General features: G+C 37.3%; 1 protein-coding gene across 5 annotated transcripts; it reads right to left on the bottom strand.

The window, feature by feature from the left end:
• Positions 1-846: 846 nt before the first annotated feature.
• On the bottom strand, positions 847-12,169 carry LOC131037615 (LRR receptor-like serine/threonine-protein kinase GHR1). Of its 5 annotated transcripts, none has more exons than XM_057969797.2 (5): positions 11,902-12,164; positions 10,974-11,364; positions 8,721-10,826; positions 6,631-8,343; positions 847-1,567 (listed from the first exon to the last, which is right to left on the bottom strand). In XM_057969797.2, exons 3-5 carry the CDS (start codon positions 9,796-9,798, stop codon positions 978-980), a joined length of 3,381 nt encoding a protein of 1,126 aa, XP_057825780.2. In that variant the 5' UTR covers positions 9,799-10,826; positions 10,974-11,364; positions 11,902-12,164; the 3' UTR covers positions 847-977. The 5 variants fall into 5 exon arrangements, with proteins under 5 accessions (XP_057825780.2, XP_057825779.2, XP_057825782.2 ...); XM_057969801.2 differs by adding an exon at positions 2,203-2,302 and having other exon boundaries at positions 1,440-1,567; positions 8,721-11,364; positions 11,902-12,169; XM_057969796.2 differs by having other exon boundaries at positions 8,721-11,364.
• Between the last annotated feature and the right edge of the window lie 2,858 nt (positions 12,170-15,027).

Here is a 15,027-nt window from a genome sequence, read left to right as displayed (position 1 = left end):
AAACTCCTCAAAAACGTCTCCCATCATTACTCACCAGCATGATCCATCAGTTACCTTTGCTAAAGTAGTGCTCACAAGTAGTCTTCATGATTGCAAAGCCCACAACCATGATCCTCGAAGTTAGTCCTTGAAGAGCCATCAATTTCAGCTAGTCTATGCATACTAGATAGTAATGAAAGGTGAAAATGATTTTTCCATTCACACCAAACAACCGCGTAAAAGTAGGGTATTTATTAGAATGATAAAAGTCCGTCTTTTGCAATGGGATTTTGTGCCATCTAGAGCTTGATGGGTAACTAGGCTTTTTTCTTTCTTTGGTTCTGATTTTCCGTTTTAACATTATTATTCAATTAGAGTTTTACGTTTTAACCTTTTTCCTCTCTAGTGACGAGAGAGATTTAGCAGGAACATTTTGACATTTTAAGTTTATAATGGGATCCTTTTCGGCTGTTGCTTATGATGTTTGCCTGGACCATGCTTGTCTGTCACCCCTCGTTTTTGCAATAAAACTTCCTTTATTACTCTTATACCTTCCAGTATCAAAAAATTGAATCAAAAGTTCCTAAAAACAAATGTTAGGTTTGACTTTTTTATTTGGGGTTAGCAAGCCCAAGCGTCAAACACGACCGCTGCCATTCCTTTCAAAATTCACATCAAAACACTCCAGAAGTAAAGAATACCGCCAGCATCCCTTTCAAAACTAACAGGAATTAAATTTAAACGTGCTCCAAAAAATTTAACAAAAGCCAAAGCTAGACTTGATTGAAGAAACAACAGAAGTAACCTTAATCTAACTTTTAAGTATGCATACTTTCTTGTACTCCGAACTTCAGGAAGTTGATATGATGAGGCAAATCAGAAAAACTTCTTCACATTCATTTAAATTCTTTTCTGAGTCATTGAAACAGACTCACAATCAGACATACTTTAACAATGCATTTATAGAAGCCTAAAATGATCTTACGAGATATAAGATCTCAGGCCAATATAGAAGTTAGATCTTCATAAACAGTTCTAATGTTGGGTCTCTCAGATACAGGGTGGATGCACTTAAGAGCAATAGATAGCATATCATCCATTCCTTTTGGAGGAGCTTGACCCCCCTCAATCACCAGGAGAGCCGGATCAAAACACTCAGCTCCTCGTCCTTCAGTTGCTAATAGCCTCACCCAATCTGTAAGATCAACTACCCCCATATCACCTGATATGATGTCACCTGCACTCCTTCCTGTCAAAATCTCCAACAATATCACCCCAAAAGCATATATGTCAGCCTTACATGAGGGGCTTGGCTTCTTTGCAGAGGCCAGTTCTGGAGCCCGGTATCCCAGGACACCTGCATTTAGTAATTGCTCTGCTGTTCCTGTTTGTGTCATCAGCCGATGCAGACCATAATCAGAAAGTTGCCCACTAAGATCGGGGCCATCTAGCAAGATGTTTGCTGCTTTGAGATTACCATGAGGCATGAATCTCTCACAATGTAGATAATTTAAACCACGTGCAACATCTACAGCAATCTTTAGACGCTGACCCCAAGACAAGGGTGAAATTGTCCTACCAGATCTATCTGAAAATGAAACAAAAACAAATACAAATGTTATGATGAATTCAACAAAAGAGTAATTTATACAGACTGCACAGATTTTGTCTCCATATGGATGACCATATTCCATTGTAAGTTTAGTTTCATAATCTTCTGAATAGTCTTATTTATTCTGACTATTCCATGACAATCTATGTAGTGTACTTTTGTCCAGAGCACCTTCAAAATCCAGAACTTATTTTCCAAAAACAAACTAATTTTACAGGACTTATATATTAATAGGTACAAGCAGTGAGAATAAGCATAAAACGTGTACCAATTTTTAAAAAGCAACTCAGATACCATTGCTTGATGCATATCTGTACAGAAGAAATGAACATTACTTTACTAGAGAAGGTCCACTCAAAACACTGCCTAGGTAATGATGGCAAATGCAGAACAAAATGGGTAAAATAAAACAAGCGATGCATTTTGCATTAGAGTACTTGTTGAATAGAGACTCGTTTAATGTAGATATAGGTGAAGTCAAAATGGTGCTCATCCTCCATGTACATATCTAAGCATTTACATTCAGACTGTAACATTCAAATCATTGACTACTAATAGATATGAAAGCAATTGAAAAAATCTAAGGCAAGCACTAATGAAAATGAGAGAACCATTTAGATGGCCGCCCTTGAATCTGTTTCTGTCAGCCAGTAATATAATGTTTGATATCTATCGTGGTTGAAAGCCTTGAGCAAACCAAAAAGTACAAACCTGAACCCATGCAACATCCTTGGGTCAATAAAAGAAAAACTGGGAATGCTCACTCGTACATGCAGAATTGAGCAATTCAGAGAGGCGAACTCCAACAGTGTAAAATAATGAAGCACTTTCCTAGAGGCCAAAAGATGATTCAATCAAATAACATAGAGACAACATCAGCAAATGTGCTTGGGATACTAGACATCAACACAAAACTAAATATTAGTGGGCTTTACTTTATCCCAAGTACATTTGAAACCAAAAAGAGTGCTTGAAGCATTTAAAAGTAAAAATCATTCTGTTAGAGCATCTTATGGACTGGATTGATTCTTGGAGATCATACTGTGACTCATTATGTACCAGATAAAAATATAGACAAAACACAGCTCGAGTCAAATAAAACATGTACATTCATATGCATGCACATTGATCCACCGGGAACAAGAGAAGCTCAAAATTGAGAATTATATGATATGCCCAACATAGGATGCCAGAGTCTCAAAACGGCTAAAGGTTAGCCTGGTACAGGGAGGATGTAGAAATGTTGTTATTATACCAAATAAAGAAATATCATATAAGGGAAATTCAACAGTTCATTCACAAAGAAATCACACCCTAATTTTATATAGATAGACTATAGAATTACAAGCTAGTTTGAGCAACAAAGCATCATGTTTCAATGGACAATATTTTGTAGGAACTGTTTTTAACGCTGGTTTAAGAGGAAAAGCACCATATTGCAAAGAGAAAGAAGAATGTGTTATAGTGAACTCATAGAATGTGTTACTTAGAAGTAAACGAGCATATAGATGTGAGAGAAAATGAGAAATAATAATGTCCACTGCTAATTGATAAGATGACTATGTATATAGACGGAAGTGGTGAGAATAAATCTATGTAAAACCAATGCAGTTTTGTGAAACAATCTTGGGGAGAATATATGAGTGGCTTATCCCCAGTGCACTTCTCTATTTATCCATACACCAAAAGTTTCATAAAGGCCAAAATGAAACTTAGAACCAATAATATTTCTCATATCTGATCTGTTAAGGGCTAAGTTGCTGGTCCCAGTTCGGATTTGGATTCTGGTTTGAGATTCGGGTTCACAAATTCGTTCAAATTTTTTGGGGGGTGGATTCAAGTTCGCTTTGGGTTCATCCATACAAAAACACATAAAAATAAAAAATAAAAAATATATACATATATGCAGCAGCAAATAAATTCATGATACACCACTATCAAGTGTCGACTATGCTAATAGACTAATAGTAAACATAGCAAAATACACCACCATATATATTAACGTTTTCGTCCAATGGCAAATAACATAGCAAAATGCTAAAATACACCACCATATCAATGTTTCAGTTCAAAATAGGCAATAAAAAAAGTTTTTAAAAAATTAAAAAATGTGTTTTAACGCCCAAATTCAGCCCGGGTTCTGCCGCTGAATTTGAAATTCGCTGCAAATTCCCCAAAGTTCTCCCCGGGTCCTTCTCAGCGAACCCACAGGGCAAATTCGGGACCCTAGAAGAATTTGCAGAGAATTTGTAAAGGACCAGAATTTCTACAGAACCAAACCAGGACCCTGAGAAATTCTGGAAGAATCTGGCAACTTAGGTTAAGGGTGAATGTTATCATCCTTGTTTGACCATTACTGTTTTTCAGACGCTACAATTTCAGGAATAAATGAATCGAGAAGAGATTCTAGCAAAGTTGAGATAGAACAATTCATTAAGGCTACCAGGTGCTATAGATAGCACACCACTATACTTCCAAAACACATTCTGCTTTCTCATTACAATTTTTTTAGCATTAGATAATTTTTGTCAAAAAAATTGAATCAGATTTTCTCACAAGGGCACAGGCACAGGCACACAGACACATGCGTACATAGAGATGCTTACTCATACATAATGCATATTCATACACAGCACATTCCCGTACACAATGCACACACACAAGCACATGCATACCCACATACACAGGGATATCTATTTCTCATCCATAAGTAAGAATATCGATCTATTTTCAATCTTGAAACAAATTAAGTCATTATCTCACAAGGATGCAACTTTGTCACTACCCTGCAAGTTGGTTTGGAGCTCCATAGGGTCTGTCAGGTGGAATCCGGATGGCAATGTGGCCATGAGATTGGGTAAAACTCTCTCTTTCCTACAAGCAATGTTTTGAAGCAAATACTGTATGCAATCCATCCCTATGCACAAATATGTTGATCTTTAATCAAGCTATTCAATTTGCTTGATCTTTTTGTGTCTTGTTGTTCCTTGTGCCAACTAGTTCTCAACAATTGCTACCTGACAGTTTTGATGTCTTTCACATTATCTTGTTCTCACCATTCACCAGTGTGTGGTACTGATGTTGAATATTATCGCTTCTTTAATTCCAGTGCTAAACTTGGGTGTCAATAGAAAACAAGCTCTGGTCCTAAAATTGGCATGTACCAGTGGATATCAAGTAACTTATACATCTTTAAGTCAACAGATAGCACAAGGGTTAGCTTTATCCTTGACTCAAGTTTGTCTCTTGTACACATAACCTCAGCAAGGCCGAATATTTTCAGAGGGACCATACAAATACACATAAATATGAGAAAGCAAATTTGGATAGCTGACAGCAAACCAACCATCCACAAGGCAACTAGCTGCAATTGTCATCTTGGAATAACCTTTCCCTGAATACAAAGCATAATAAGTGATACCAATTGTGAAGGCAGAGTCTTAGTCATCTCTTGATTAAAGTGTTCAAATTCCAAACTTGCATTTCTTTGACTTTATCATGTGCATCAATTTCTACAATCCAGAAATTCATATGTAAGAACACAAAATAAGACTCGTCTCTACTCTGCAATTCTCTTGAAAGGCTAGTATCTCTAGTAGTTTGATTTACAATAAGAATTTGAAGTACAGATTGGCCACTACTTGCTTCCATAAAAGGTGAAAGTTATAAAGTCAGAGAGAGTTGAACATTGTTGGAACTTAAACATGGCTCAATTTCATATTTGTTGTACCATGTTTTGAAATATTTTTTTTTTTGTTATCATCAGGGTATCCCCACGACCCAAGCCCAGCGGGTTCCCTTTACGGAGCGAGCTTGAGGCGAGACTAATCCCTGCAGCCACGGGGTAACTAGCACAGCCCCCAAGTGTCCGTGGCGGGGTAATTCCGAGCCAGAGAGTTGAACCCAAGCCCTCGGGGAGCAAATCCAAGACTCAGACCAACTACTCTAACCCGTGGGGGCATGTTTTAAAATATCTTGTTGCAATGTCAATCAATCATTTTTCTTCATTGGCATTCAAATATCTGGTGTAAGCTCAAGTAATGCTTATCTGTTATCTTAGCATACCTTGACAAGGATTCTAGAACAATCTAAGAGACGGTCCCCTAAAAATATTGCAACCATCTCTGAGTGAAAATTAGTAAAAAGTGTGAGTCTACTTGCTTGGTCAACAATTGTGTCAAGAGACCTAAAGACAACTGTAGCCTATAGTTGACCAACAGTTTCCTAGATCGAGATTATAATCTCTATTGTACCTGAATAGCTTAAACCAGCATCCAGATAGATGCTTGTTGAGTACTGTTCAAAAATGCATGTTGTAGTATCTTACAGCTGATGAGACATTGATTGTGCTTGGAGACCTTTGTTTGATAATATATTAGTTTTAAACTAGAGATCCTCCAAAGCACTACTGAATAGACCAAACGAGATGTGTCCTCCTTGATTTATTAATATGTTTAAGCAATTTGATGAAATTGAGATTGCATACAGTCCTTCATACTGTACAATAAATCTAAATAGTTGTAGTACATTTTGATGCATACTGATATGAGAAATTCAAAGCATTGAAGCAGAGAGAAGTGAGAACAATAGAAATAGTCATAACCTACAGTTTCAAATGGATCATGGATTCAAATTCTATTCATTTCCCATGTGTCTCAAATGGATGTTTATATCATGTGCCTTGTCTCGTATGAATGTTTATTTTCCTTGAGGACCTGAAGGCTATTGAGCAGTTGAACAAATTTCACTTTTAAATGATATATTTCTTCAGGGTTCCTTCTGATGTAAACTTAACTGCCTTAGGAATGTTAACGCTTCCAGAATGGTGTACTACAATGATATACAGATAGTACCCAACTGATCGTCCATAAAATAGCCACATTGCAGAGATGAACTTTATGAAAAAGACAAATTTGTAAGGGATAAGTTATAAGTATAAACATTTTAAAGAATAAGTTCAACACTCTTCTCACACGAAGCAACAAAAATTCATAAAAAAGCTATATTTGCTGGGTTATAAACATGGGAGGAAGTCTTACCATACATATGACTCACTAAACTGCCCGAACTCATAAAATCAGATAAAATGAGCTTCTCATGCTCACTAGGTCCCCAATAATACCCTCTCAAAGAGATTATATTTGGATGTTTTATGTTACCAAATTTCTTTGCCTCCCTTGTGAAATCTTTTCTGCACTTGGCCAGGCCTTCCCTTAGCCATTTCACTCTCAGCAAATGGCCATTGTCAAGTGTTGCTTTATACGAAGTGCCATGGCTACTTCTACCCAGAACCTCAGCAGGTGCCCGTGACAACTCCTCAGCTGTTAAAACCAAATTCTGATCCAGAATATAGAGTTCCCCTGCCAAGCGATCTGGTGACCGGACCTTCAATATAACAGGATGGTCAGGTGTGAATGAATCTTCAGACCGTGGAGATGATGACAAGTGACTATTGGAACCAGGTGAGGACCACTTAATCTTTGGTGGAGAAAGAGCTGAACCAATTAGCTTTGCAGAGTCCACACCTTCTAATTTGACATCTGAAGGCCACCGTAAAGCAGGTTCAGAAGAAAATGCCTTTAGTGCAGCAACCGGAGATTCTTTTTTGGAAGCAATGGGGTCATCAACAGAAAGACTTACTGAAACAGGTTCTGTGCAATCAGCATTCTTGTAAGAATCAAAATGCCGAGCAGAGGAGGTGCTACCTTTATTGTCATCTGCTCGAGTAACTTGCTTATTATATTCAGGATTTTCCAAGAGGTCCTGAGAATTTGAAACTCTTCTGTGGTGCAAGAAAAGAGCTAGAGCAATGAGAATTGCAGCACCAGCAGCACACCCTCCAATGATTAAAGCCTTATGACCTGGCTTAAGGCCCTCGGCATGACTTCCATTGGATTCTCTGTTTGGAACACCATTAGAAGGGGAAGCAATATGAGGAAAAATCAATTGAACATTGCCAGGATGAAAGGATAACTCAGGGAACCTTCTCAAATTCTGAGGAACTGTCCCTAATAAATTATTGTAGGAAAGATTCAGTTCTTTCAGGCTGTTTGGAAGATTAGGAGGTATGTGCCCTGTCAAATGATTAACAGAGAGATCAAGGTAAGACAAATTACCAAGCTTGCTTATTTCAGATGGTATTGATCTGAGGAAATTGTTTCCATGGAGATTTAGTTCCCTGAGGCTTTCTAAGAAGCCAATTTCTACAGGAATGGAACCATTCAATTGGTTGCTTGAAAGATCCAGTGATTCTAGACGTGAATATTGTAAATATGGTGTATATGCCGATGATGATGCTGGACTGACAGGGAGCATTGTCTGCAGTGGAATGGTTCCTGTGAATCGATTGCTAGCCAAATGTAGACCTGATAATGTAGATGAACTAAAGAGGCTAGTCAGAAGAAATCCACTTAGATGATTGAAGCTAAGGTCAAGCACATTAAGTTTGGGATATGTTCCAAGTATGGATGGGAGAGGACCAACTAATGCATTGTGTGAGAGATTTAGATGAGTGAGTCTCAAAAACTGAGATGTTTCATTTGGTACTGATCCTGTAATCTGATTACAGCTCAAATCAAGGACTTGCATAGAATTTCCCCATGTCTGCAACACGGATAAGTCTCCAGTAAACACATTATTACTTAGATCCATCACTGCACATGTTCCTGTTTTGCTGGGCAGTGGACCAGACAGAGAATTTGATGAAATATTTAGAATTCTCAGAGTGGTTGATGTAATTACACCAAGTGGACCTGCAAAAGAAAAGGAAAAATTATATGACCAACAGAATATTTCAATAGAAGTATGTGTCCTAAGCCATATGCCATTCTTAAAACACTTGACCAAAAAGAACTCGGGTGTGCAGAAATTCGTTAAAAAATGAACTCATAATGTACACTAACTAGGGAAATGGTACACAATTAACAAATATATGATAGAAGTGCATGCACTGAGATTACACATTGCAAAATAAATGAATATTCAAAATATGTATTATTCCAATACTATCAGTCCAAAACACAAACTGGACATCTAAACAAATTAATAGACAAGAAAATAAAACGTTAAAACACTATGGGGAGATTAATATCTTAATACAAGGCTTTAGAATGACTATTTGGTACATTACCTGAAAGATTGTTGTGGCTAAGATCCAATTCAACCAAGACTGAAGAATCTTGTGCCAAAAGTGTAAATGGTACAAAGCCAGAAAACCGGTTATTGCTCAAGCGCAAAACCTCGAGTGCATAAACAAAATGAAAAGCAGGAAGTTCCCCTGTCAACTGATTGCTACTTATATCTAGAACCTTTAGGCTATCAAACAAAGGTATGCTATCATCAGACTGTAACAGTCCAGTAAATCTATTGTTGCTGAGATTCAAATACCGGAGTGATTGTGTTAAGCTGGCTATGATTTGCATTTTCCAAGGAAGCTGTCCTGAAAATAAGTTGCAGCTCAGATCAATGTACTCTGCACTCATTAGAAGCATTAAAGAACTTTCAATCTGTCCAGATAGCTGATTTTGATGCAAATCTAAGTTCTTCAAGTTCAGAAACTTCTCCACACCCGCCGGAATTCCTCCACTAAGCTTGTTCAATGACAAGTTAAGAGAAACTAAATCCTGCAATTTTGACAAAGTAGTTGGCATCTGCCCATTCAATGAATTTCGGCTCAAATCAAGATTTAGAAGTGAGCTCATGGCACCCACTGAATCAGGAATAATTCCGGTAAATTTGTTGCCAGCAAAAGACAAATTCTGAAGATTTTGCAAGTTACCAATTTCCCCTGGAATAGACCCATAAAATAAATTGTCTGATAGATCAATATACTGAATGGACCCTAAAGTCCCCAATTCTGCAGAAAGATTCCCTGTAAGAGAATTATTAAACAATGACAAATTCTGCAGCCTCTTAAGCTTACTGAAAATTCCAAGATTGATCTCTCCTGCAATATTCAGTGAGCTGAGATCAATTCCAGTGATGAACCCATCACTGCACACAACTCCATACCATGATGTCGGACAGCCATTTAAGACCACAGATTTTTCATCCCATGAGCTAACATGACCCAAAGGATCCTTGTGGATCCCTTTTTTAAATTCAAGAAGTACCAGTGCATCCTCTGAAAGGACTTGAGCCATCCCAAGCCCAAAACAGAAAACAAAAGCTGCAATTCCCATTAGTGTAAAAGTCTTCATTCTGTCCATTATCACAGATACCTGACAAATTTTTACATTAACGGCATTAGAAGCCCAACCTTCACCGTAAACATTAGCAGGATACCCAACAAAATTTGCGACCAAGGCCCACTAAAAAGTGAGGTTATATTGGATTTTGGCCATTAGAAGGATCCTCCTACCATCAAGGATAATTCATCTCATGGAGAGGGGAACGCATGCCTGTGAATACTTACTGTGTTTCCCCTGCTGGAGAATTTCTCCCCAGCCAAGCTTTGAACTTGAGTTTCCCAGTAAGTCTGATTTAGCCTTTGCGCCCTGAGCCCACCCACCTCAAAATCAATTAATGCATAAATATAACCTCGCTGTAATAATTCACTGAAGATTGCAAACTAGCCAGTCACAATGCAATTGGTCAGAGACAATACTGTATTTCCCCTGCTGAAGAATTTCTCCCCAGCCAAGCTTTAAACTTGAGTTTCCCAATAAGCCTGGTTTAGCCTTTGAGCCCTGAGCCTACCCGCCTCAAAATCAAATCATGCATAAATAGAACCTCGCTGTAATAATATAGTGAGAATGCAAAATAACCAGTAAAATGTATTTGGTCAAAGACTAGATACTAAACAGTCAAATGTACTTAGTTTAAGACTGGGTAAGGTATTCTTTCACGTACAATTGAGCTGGGCATCTTCATAAATATCCTGGTAAAACATCCTGGCCAAACACTCTCTGTACATTCATCAATAACGCCCTACCCAACTCCTACTCATCATAAAGCTATGAACATAATTGAACAGTTGCAACGCCCCTAGTGCAGACCCGAAGGAGAATTCAGAAATTCTTATGAAAAAGTTTTCTGAACTTGACAAAAGGACTCTTGTTTCTTTAACAATCTTCTAACTCGCCAGCTTCCGGTAACAATGTAACACTTCAACCGTCAAACCTGACCAGATACCCGATATCACAGGCCTGGAGCTTAAAAATACTCTTTTCTCAGCAAATCATATCTTCTAACTCGCCAGCTTCCGGTAACAATGCAAACACTTCAACCCTCAAACCTGACCATATACCAGATATCAAAGGCCCGGAGCTCAAAAATAATCTTTTACCAGCAGATCATGCCTCTAAAACTTGAAACAACTCCACACTATTTGCATTATGTGCTCTCAAAACAATGTTTTTCAGAAAAAGAAACGAAAATTTACCTTAATTTTCTTGTTCATTTTGTCTCTAATACACAATGCAGATACACCTTGACCTTCGAATAACTTTCGTTCCAAATACTTAATGCACACATTTCCGGACTCCAAAACTTAGAATATCTGATGTTTTAAACAAAATCCCTCTATCCTTCACACCATTTGCTCACAAATGCTTGTTTAGATAAATCATAAAAATGCACACATTCCAGATATAGCCAACTGAAATGTATACAGTTGACGGTGGCCTCACTATTCTTCCCACCTTTTGCTCTCTAGCACCTCTTTCACGGAAATAATGCCACTTGTATCTTTCGGACACGAACAAATTGAAATATAAGTTGTTTTACAGTAAATCCTCATTCTTCTTCCCAACATTTGCTCTCAAATACTGCTTCTGAGAAATAAGAAAAACACAATAGTTCCAGACGTTAACAACTCAAAAACTCTGCTGTCTCAAACCAAAACCAAACTATTCTTCCGATATTTACTCGTAAACATGTATTCCCCGGCTTTCTTATATGAACACTTTAAAACATCTCATACTTCAGAGTAAAATGGAAACTATTCTCTGCATCACTGGCGCTCAAACACTAGTTTCAGAATAATAATAAAAATGCATTTATGTTCCGGACAGGAAAACTTCAAACTAAACACTTACCGTTCTTGACTCCATTTGCTTTCAAACAGTTCTTTCAAACAAGCAACCAAAATGCACATATTCCAACAAAAACAACTTTAACGAATCTCACCTTCTACTCTATAACCTCGCCATTCTTCGCTTCATTTACTCTATTCCAACAAGAACAACTTTAACGAATCTCATGTTCTACTCTAATGCCTCGTCATTCTTCTTCGCTTCATTAACTCTCAAAACTATCATTCAACTCAACCTTCCATTCATTTTCCAGACCAAAAAAAAAGTAAAACGTACCTGAAAAAGCCGAATTCCGTATGGAAAGCGATAGAAACTTGTCATTGACTACGGACATTTTAAGGCAGACGTGACTGCCACCATTACAGAGCTACAGCTGCAATCCACTCCAGATCTTCCATGGTTATTAAACTAGGGTTTCATATTCCAGTCCAATATTATTATTTGTAGTACCTTAACTGTTGTGCATGCAGAAAGGCAATAGTTTTTATTTTATTTTATTTTTCGGTCTGCAAAACCTCAGAGGTTTTGCCCAGTTGAATATTGCAATGCATATGCATGGGATACCGTAGACAGTCGCTGCCAAATTTTCCCGACTAAAACAATTGCCGCCAATTAATTTCCCGATTAAAATAATAAACCTCATTTATTGTTGTACTTGAATTCTTTGGAACTTTCAGTGCCGGGAAGTGGGCCAGGCCAAGTGGACATTATGAGGCGTTAGTTGGTAAATGTGGACCCCAAATAAATATTAAATAACTATAATGAGAATGTTAAATCCCCCCTAATAACGTGCAAATACAAACAAAGCTAATAATTGGGAAATAGATTTAACTTTATTTGTCTTTGAAGTTTCAAATGGCTTTTGTACCACCTTTTTAATTTGTCTTTTAAGTTTCAAATGGGTTTTGTATCATCTTTTTAATAAGGTTAATTCATTGCCTTGCATGAGCATGCTCTCCATATTGATGATCTTTTACGTACATAAAAGTGTTTTGATGAGGGTTGGCCAGCATGTGCAAAGTGGACCTTATGAAGGGCCTACTCCAAGTATGGCCTAACAGACTTATTCCCCACATTATGAGTATGTGGAGAAAAGAAAGGATGCAATAAATAGCACCATTTATAAGGAACTCTCTTCTCATATGGTCAAAAAGATTATTAAATAGAGGCAAGAAATTTTGGTGAAATCTTAACTCAATTAATATTGAGAAAGATCAATGGGCCTTTGGTCTATTATTGAAGTTGAAAGATTTTCAATGAGCTCACTAGGGATCAAGTCTTGTTGAGTGTAAAGCTCTGACACCGTAAGGAACGAGGTTGGGAACATGCCTTGGGTGAATTTAGTAGAATGGATGCCCCTTAGTCCTTGGCTCTTAAATGAAAGAGGATGATAATCGTCCATAAAAAAAAAATTGAGGAAAATAATATATTTTGAAAATAAATTTTTTAAGGGGTGGAAATAATTTAAGCTCAATTTAATAGCGAGGGTAATGGATTCACGTGTAAGTTAATAGAGACAAATAAAATTGAGGTGGTACTAAAGAGTATTGAGGAATTAGCAATGCTTTACAGTGTCATAATTAAGTTTTATGACAAAATTAACAATAGAAAGAAAATATATAAAGCATTGGTAATGAACTTGTTATGTATATGGCATGAATGTTTTTTATTGATAATTTTGTTGTCGCGAGTTAATGTGTTAGTGTATTAAAGAGTGTCCTTCAAATTTGTGCCTTGACAATGGATGTCACTTGATTGCTTGTAGAAGGATCTTGACTCTCATTGATGATGTATCACAAAGAGTGAGTAATATACTTAATATATCTATAAAATAAGGAAAATGTATGCTTGTGGGAATGCTTATTCCAAGTATGACCTGAAAAACTTAATCCTCCCATTACGAGTATGTGGAGAAAAATAAGGATGTAATAAAATAGCCCCCATTTAAAAGGAACTCTATTTTGAGATTCAATGATATTTTGTTAGAAAACCAATTAATGGTTGAGAAGGAATTTCCGCAAAAGGTCTATAAATAGAGGAAATGAATATTAGTGAAAGATCAATAGGTGAAACTCTACCTTGAAATAAAATTGAAGAAAATGTTATATTTTTATTTTAATATTTAAACAAGAAACATTATGTATAAAAGTAATGATATAAATAAATATATTAAAAAAATTAATGATGCATCATGTAGTGTGATTTAAAATGTTGATCTTAAAAAAATTTACTCGAGTAAGTTGAAAAGCACTTTTCTTTATGCATAATGTACAATCGAAGTTGCATAATTGTATTAGAAATATCATAAAAGGATTACAAAGCTTTCGAACAATCATTTGACCAAAGTAAGTCGGTCTCCCATTACCAAGATGGTTGCCAAAGAGCAAAACCAACCTCCAACCAAACCAAAACAAACCAACAGATACAAAATAGGCCTACCTGACCCAAGAGCTAGACCAAAAAGACCGGCAACAATTAACAAAGATTGCTCACAACAAGGAACATGCATATCTGAGCATCTTCATGTAATATCAAAAATATTATCCCTTGTAATCAATATGACAAATGACACTTTTCCTTTGTGTCATCGGAGGTCAAGATTTGCCATCATGTCCTTTTGTCCACTCAGACCATCCATGTCAACTCTGGTCGAAGCATTACCAACTCTGCCAACCTATCACCTTTGGGGACACATGCACGGTGTGGAGACGTGCGCACAGCGCACTAGCATCACGTGAATCTGACAGTCTGTAGGTGGTCATTTGAGCATTACGCCTACGCCTGGAAGGAATCATAATGCCTCTGCATGCGCCCACCGATGCCCGAATTCCTTCTCAGGCCTTTATCTTTCATGTTAAAGGCATTTGAGGGGATTCTTTGTGGTGTTTTTGGTATTCCTTCTTGCAGGTTGAGCTCTTGGAGATTATTTTAGATAACACCACCATTGTTACAGCACTTCAAGCATTTTCAAGCATTTCAAGCACTTCACACCAGAACTCCAACAATCATTCGTAGAAGGGGAGTCTACTCAAACCTCTCTTTTTCACTTTCCAATCTTTATTTCCAATCTCGTATTGCATTATCTATTATCTTTATCATTTCTCTTTTCCTGTGGCTTCTTGGGTTGTCCGTGGAGGTGGAAACACCAAAACGGGGGTCTGACTTAGGCAGACTCCAAAACACAACCCTAACATTTTCCTCTCTTGTATGTGTGTAGGAATACCATTGTGAGGAGGACGTCGAGTTTCAGGAGGCTTCATAGCATGGACCTGTTGTGAGTTTTTCTTACTCCTTTAATATTTTCTTATCCTATTTCGTGCTTGTCAATCATTTTAGAATTGTCTAGTCATTTTGCAAATTATGTTAGTACATCCTAGACTTTGTCTGCATTCTGCACTCCGT

The sequence above is a fragment of the Cryptomeria japonica genome, chromosome 11 (genome assembly GCF_030272615.1).
Source record: "Cryptomeria japonica chromosome 11, Sugi_1.0, whole genome shotgun sequence".
Classification (NCBI taxonomy): Eukaryota; Viridiplantae; Streptophyta; class Pinopsida; order Cupressales; family Cupressaceae; genus Cryptomeria; species Cryptomeria japonica.
The sequence above is the reverse complement of the archived record's forward strand: the minus strand, read 5'-3'. Positions and strand labels throughout refer to the sequence as shown.

Excerpts from the sequence above, each read along its gene's own strand:
- LOC131037615 (XM_057969796.2), bottom strand. The coding sequence starts at position 9,798 with ATGGACAGAATGAAGACTTTTACACTAATGGGAATTGCAGCTTTTGTT. Across the intron at positions 8,344-8,720 it reads TAGCCACAACAATCTTTCAG|GTCCACTTGGTGTAATTACA; the intron begins GTAATGTACCAA and ends TTTCTTTTGCAG. Across the intron at positions 1,568-6,630 it reads TTTAGTGAGTCATATGTATG|ATAGATCTGGTAGGACAATT; the intron begins GTAAGACTTCCT and ends TTTCATTTTCAG.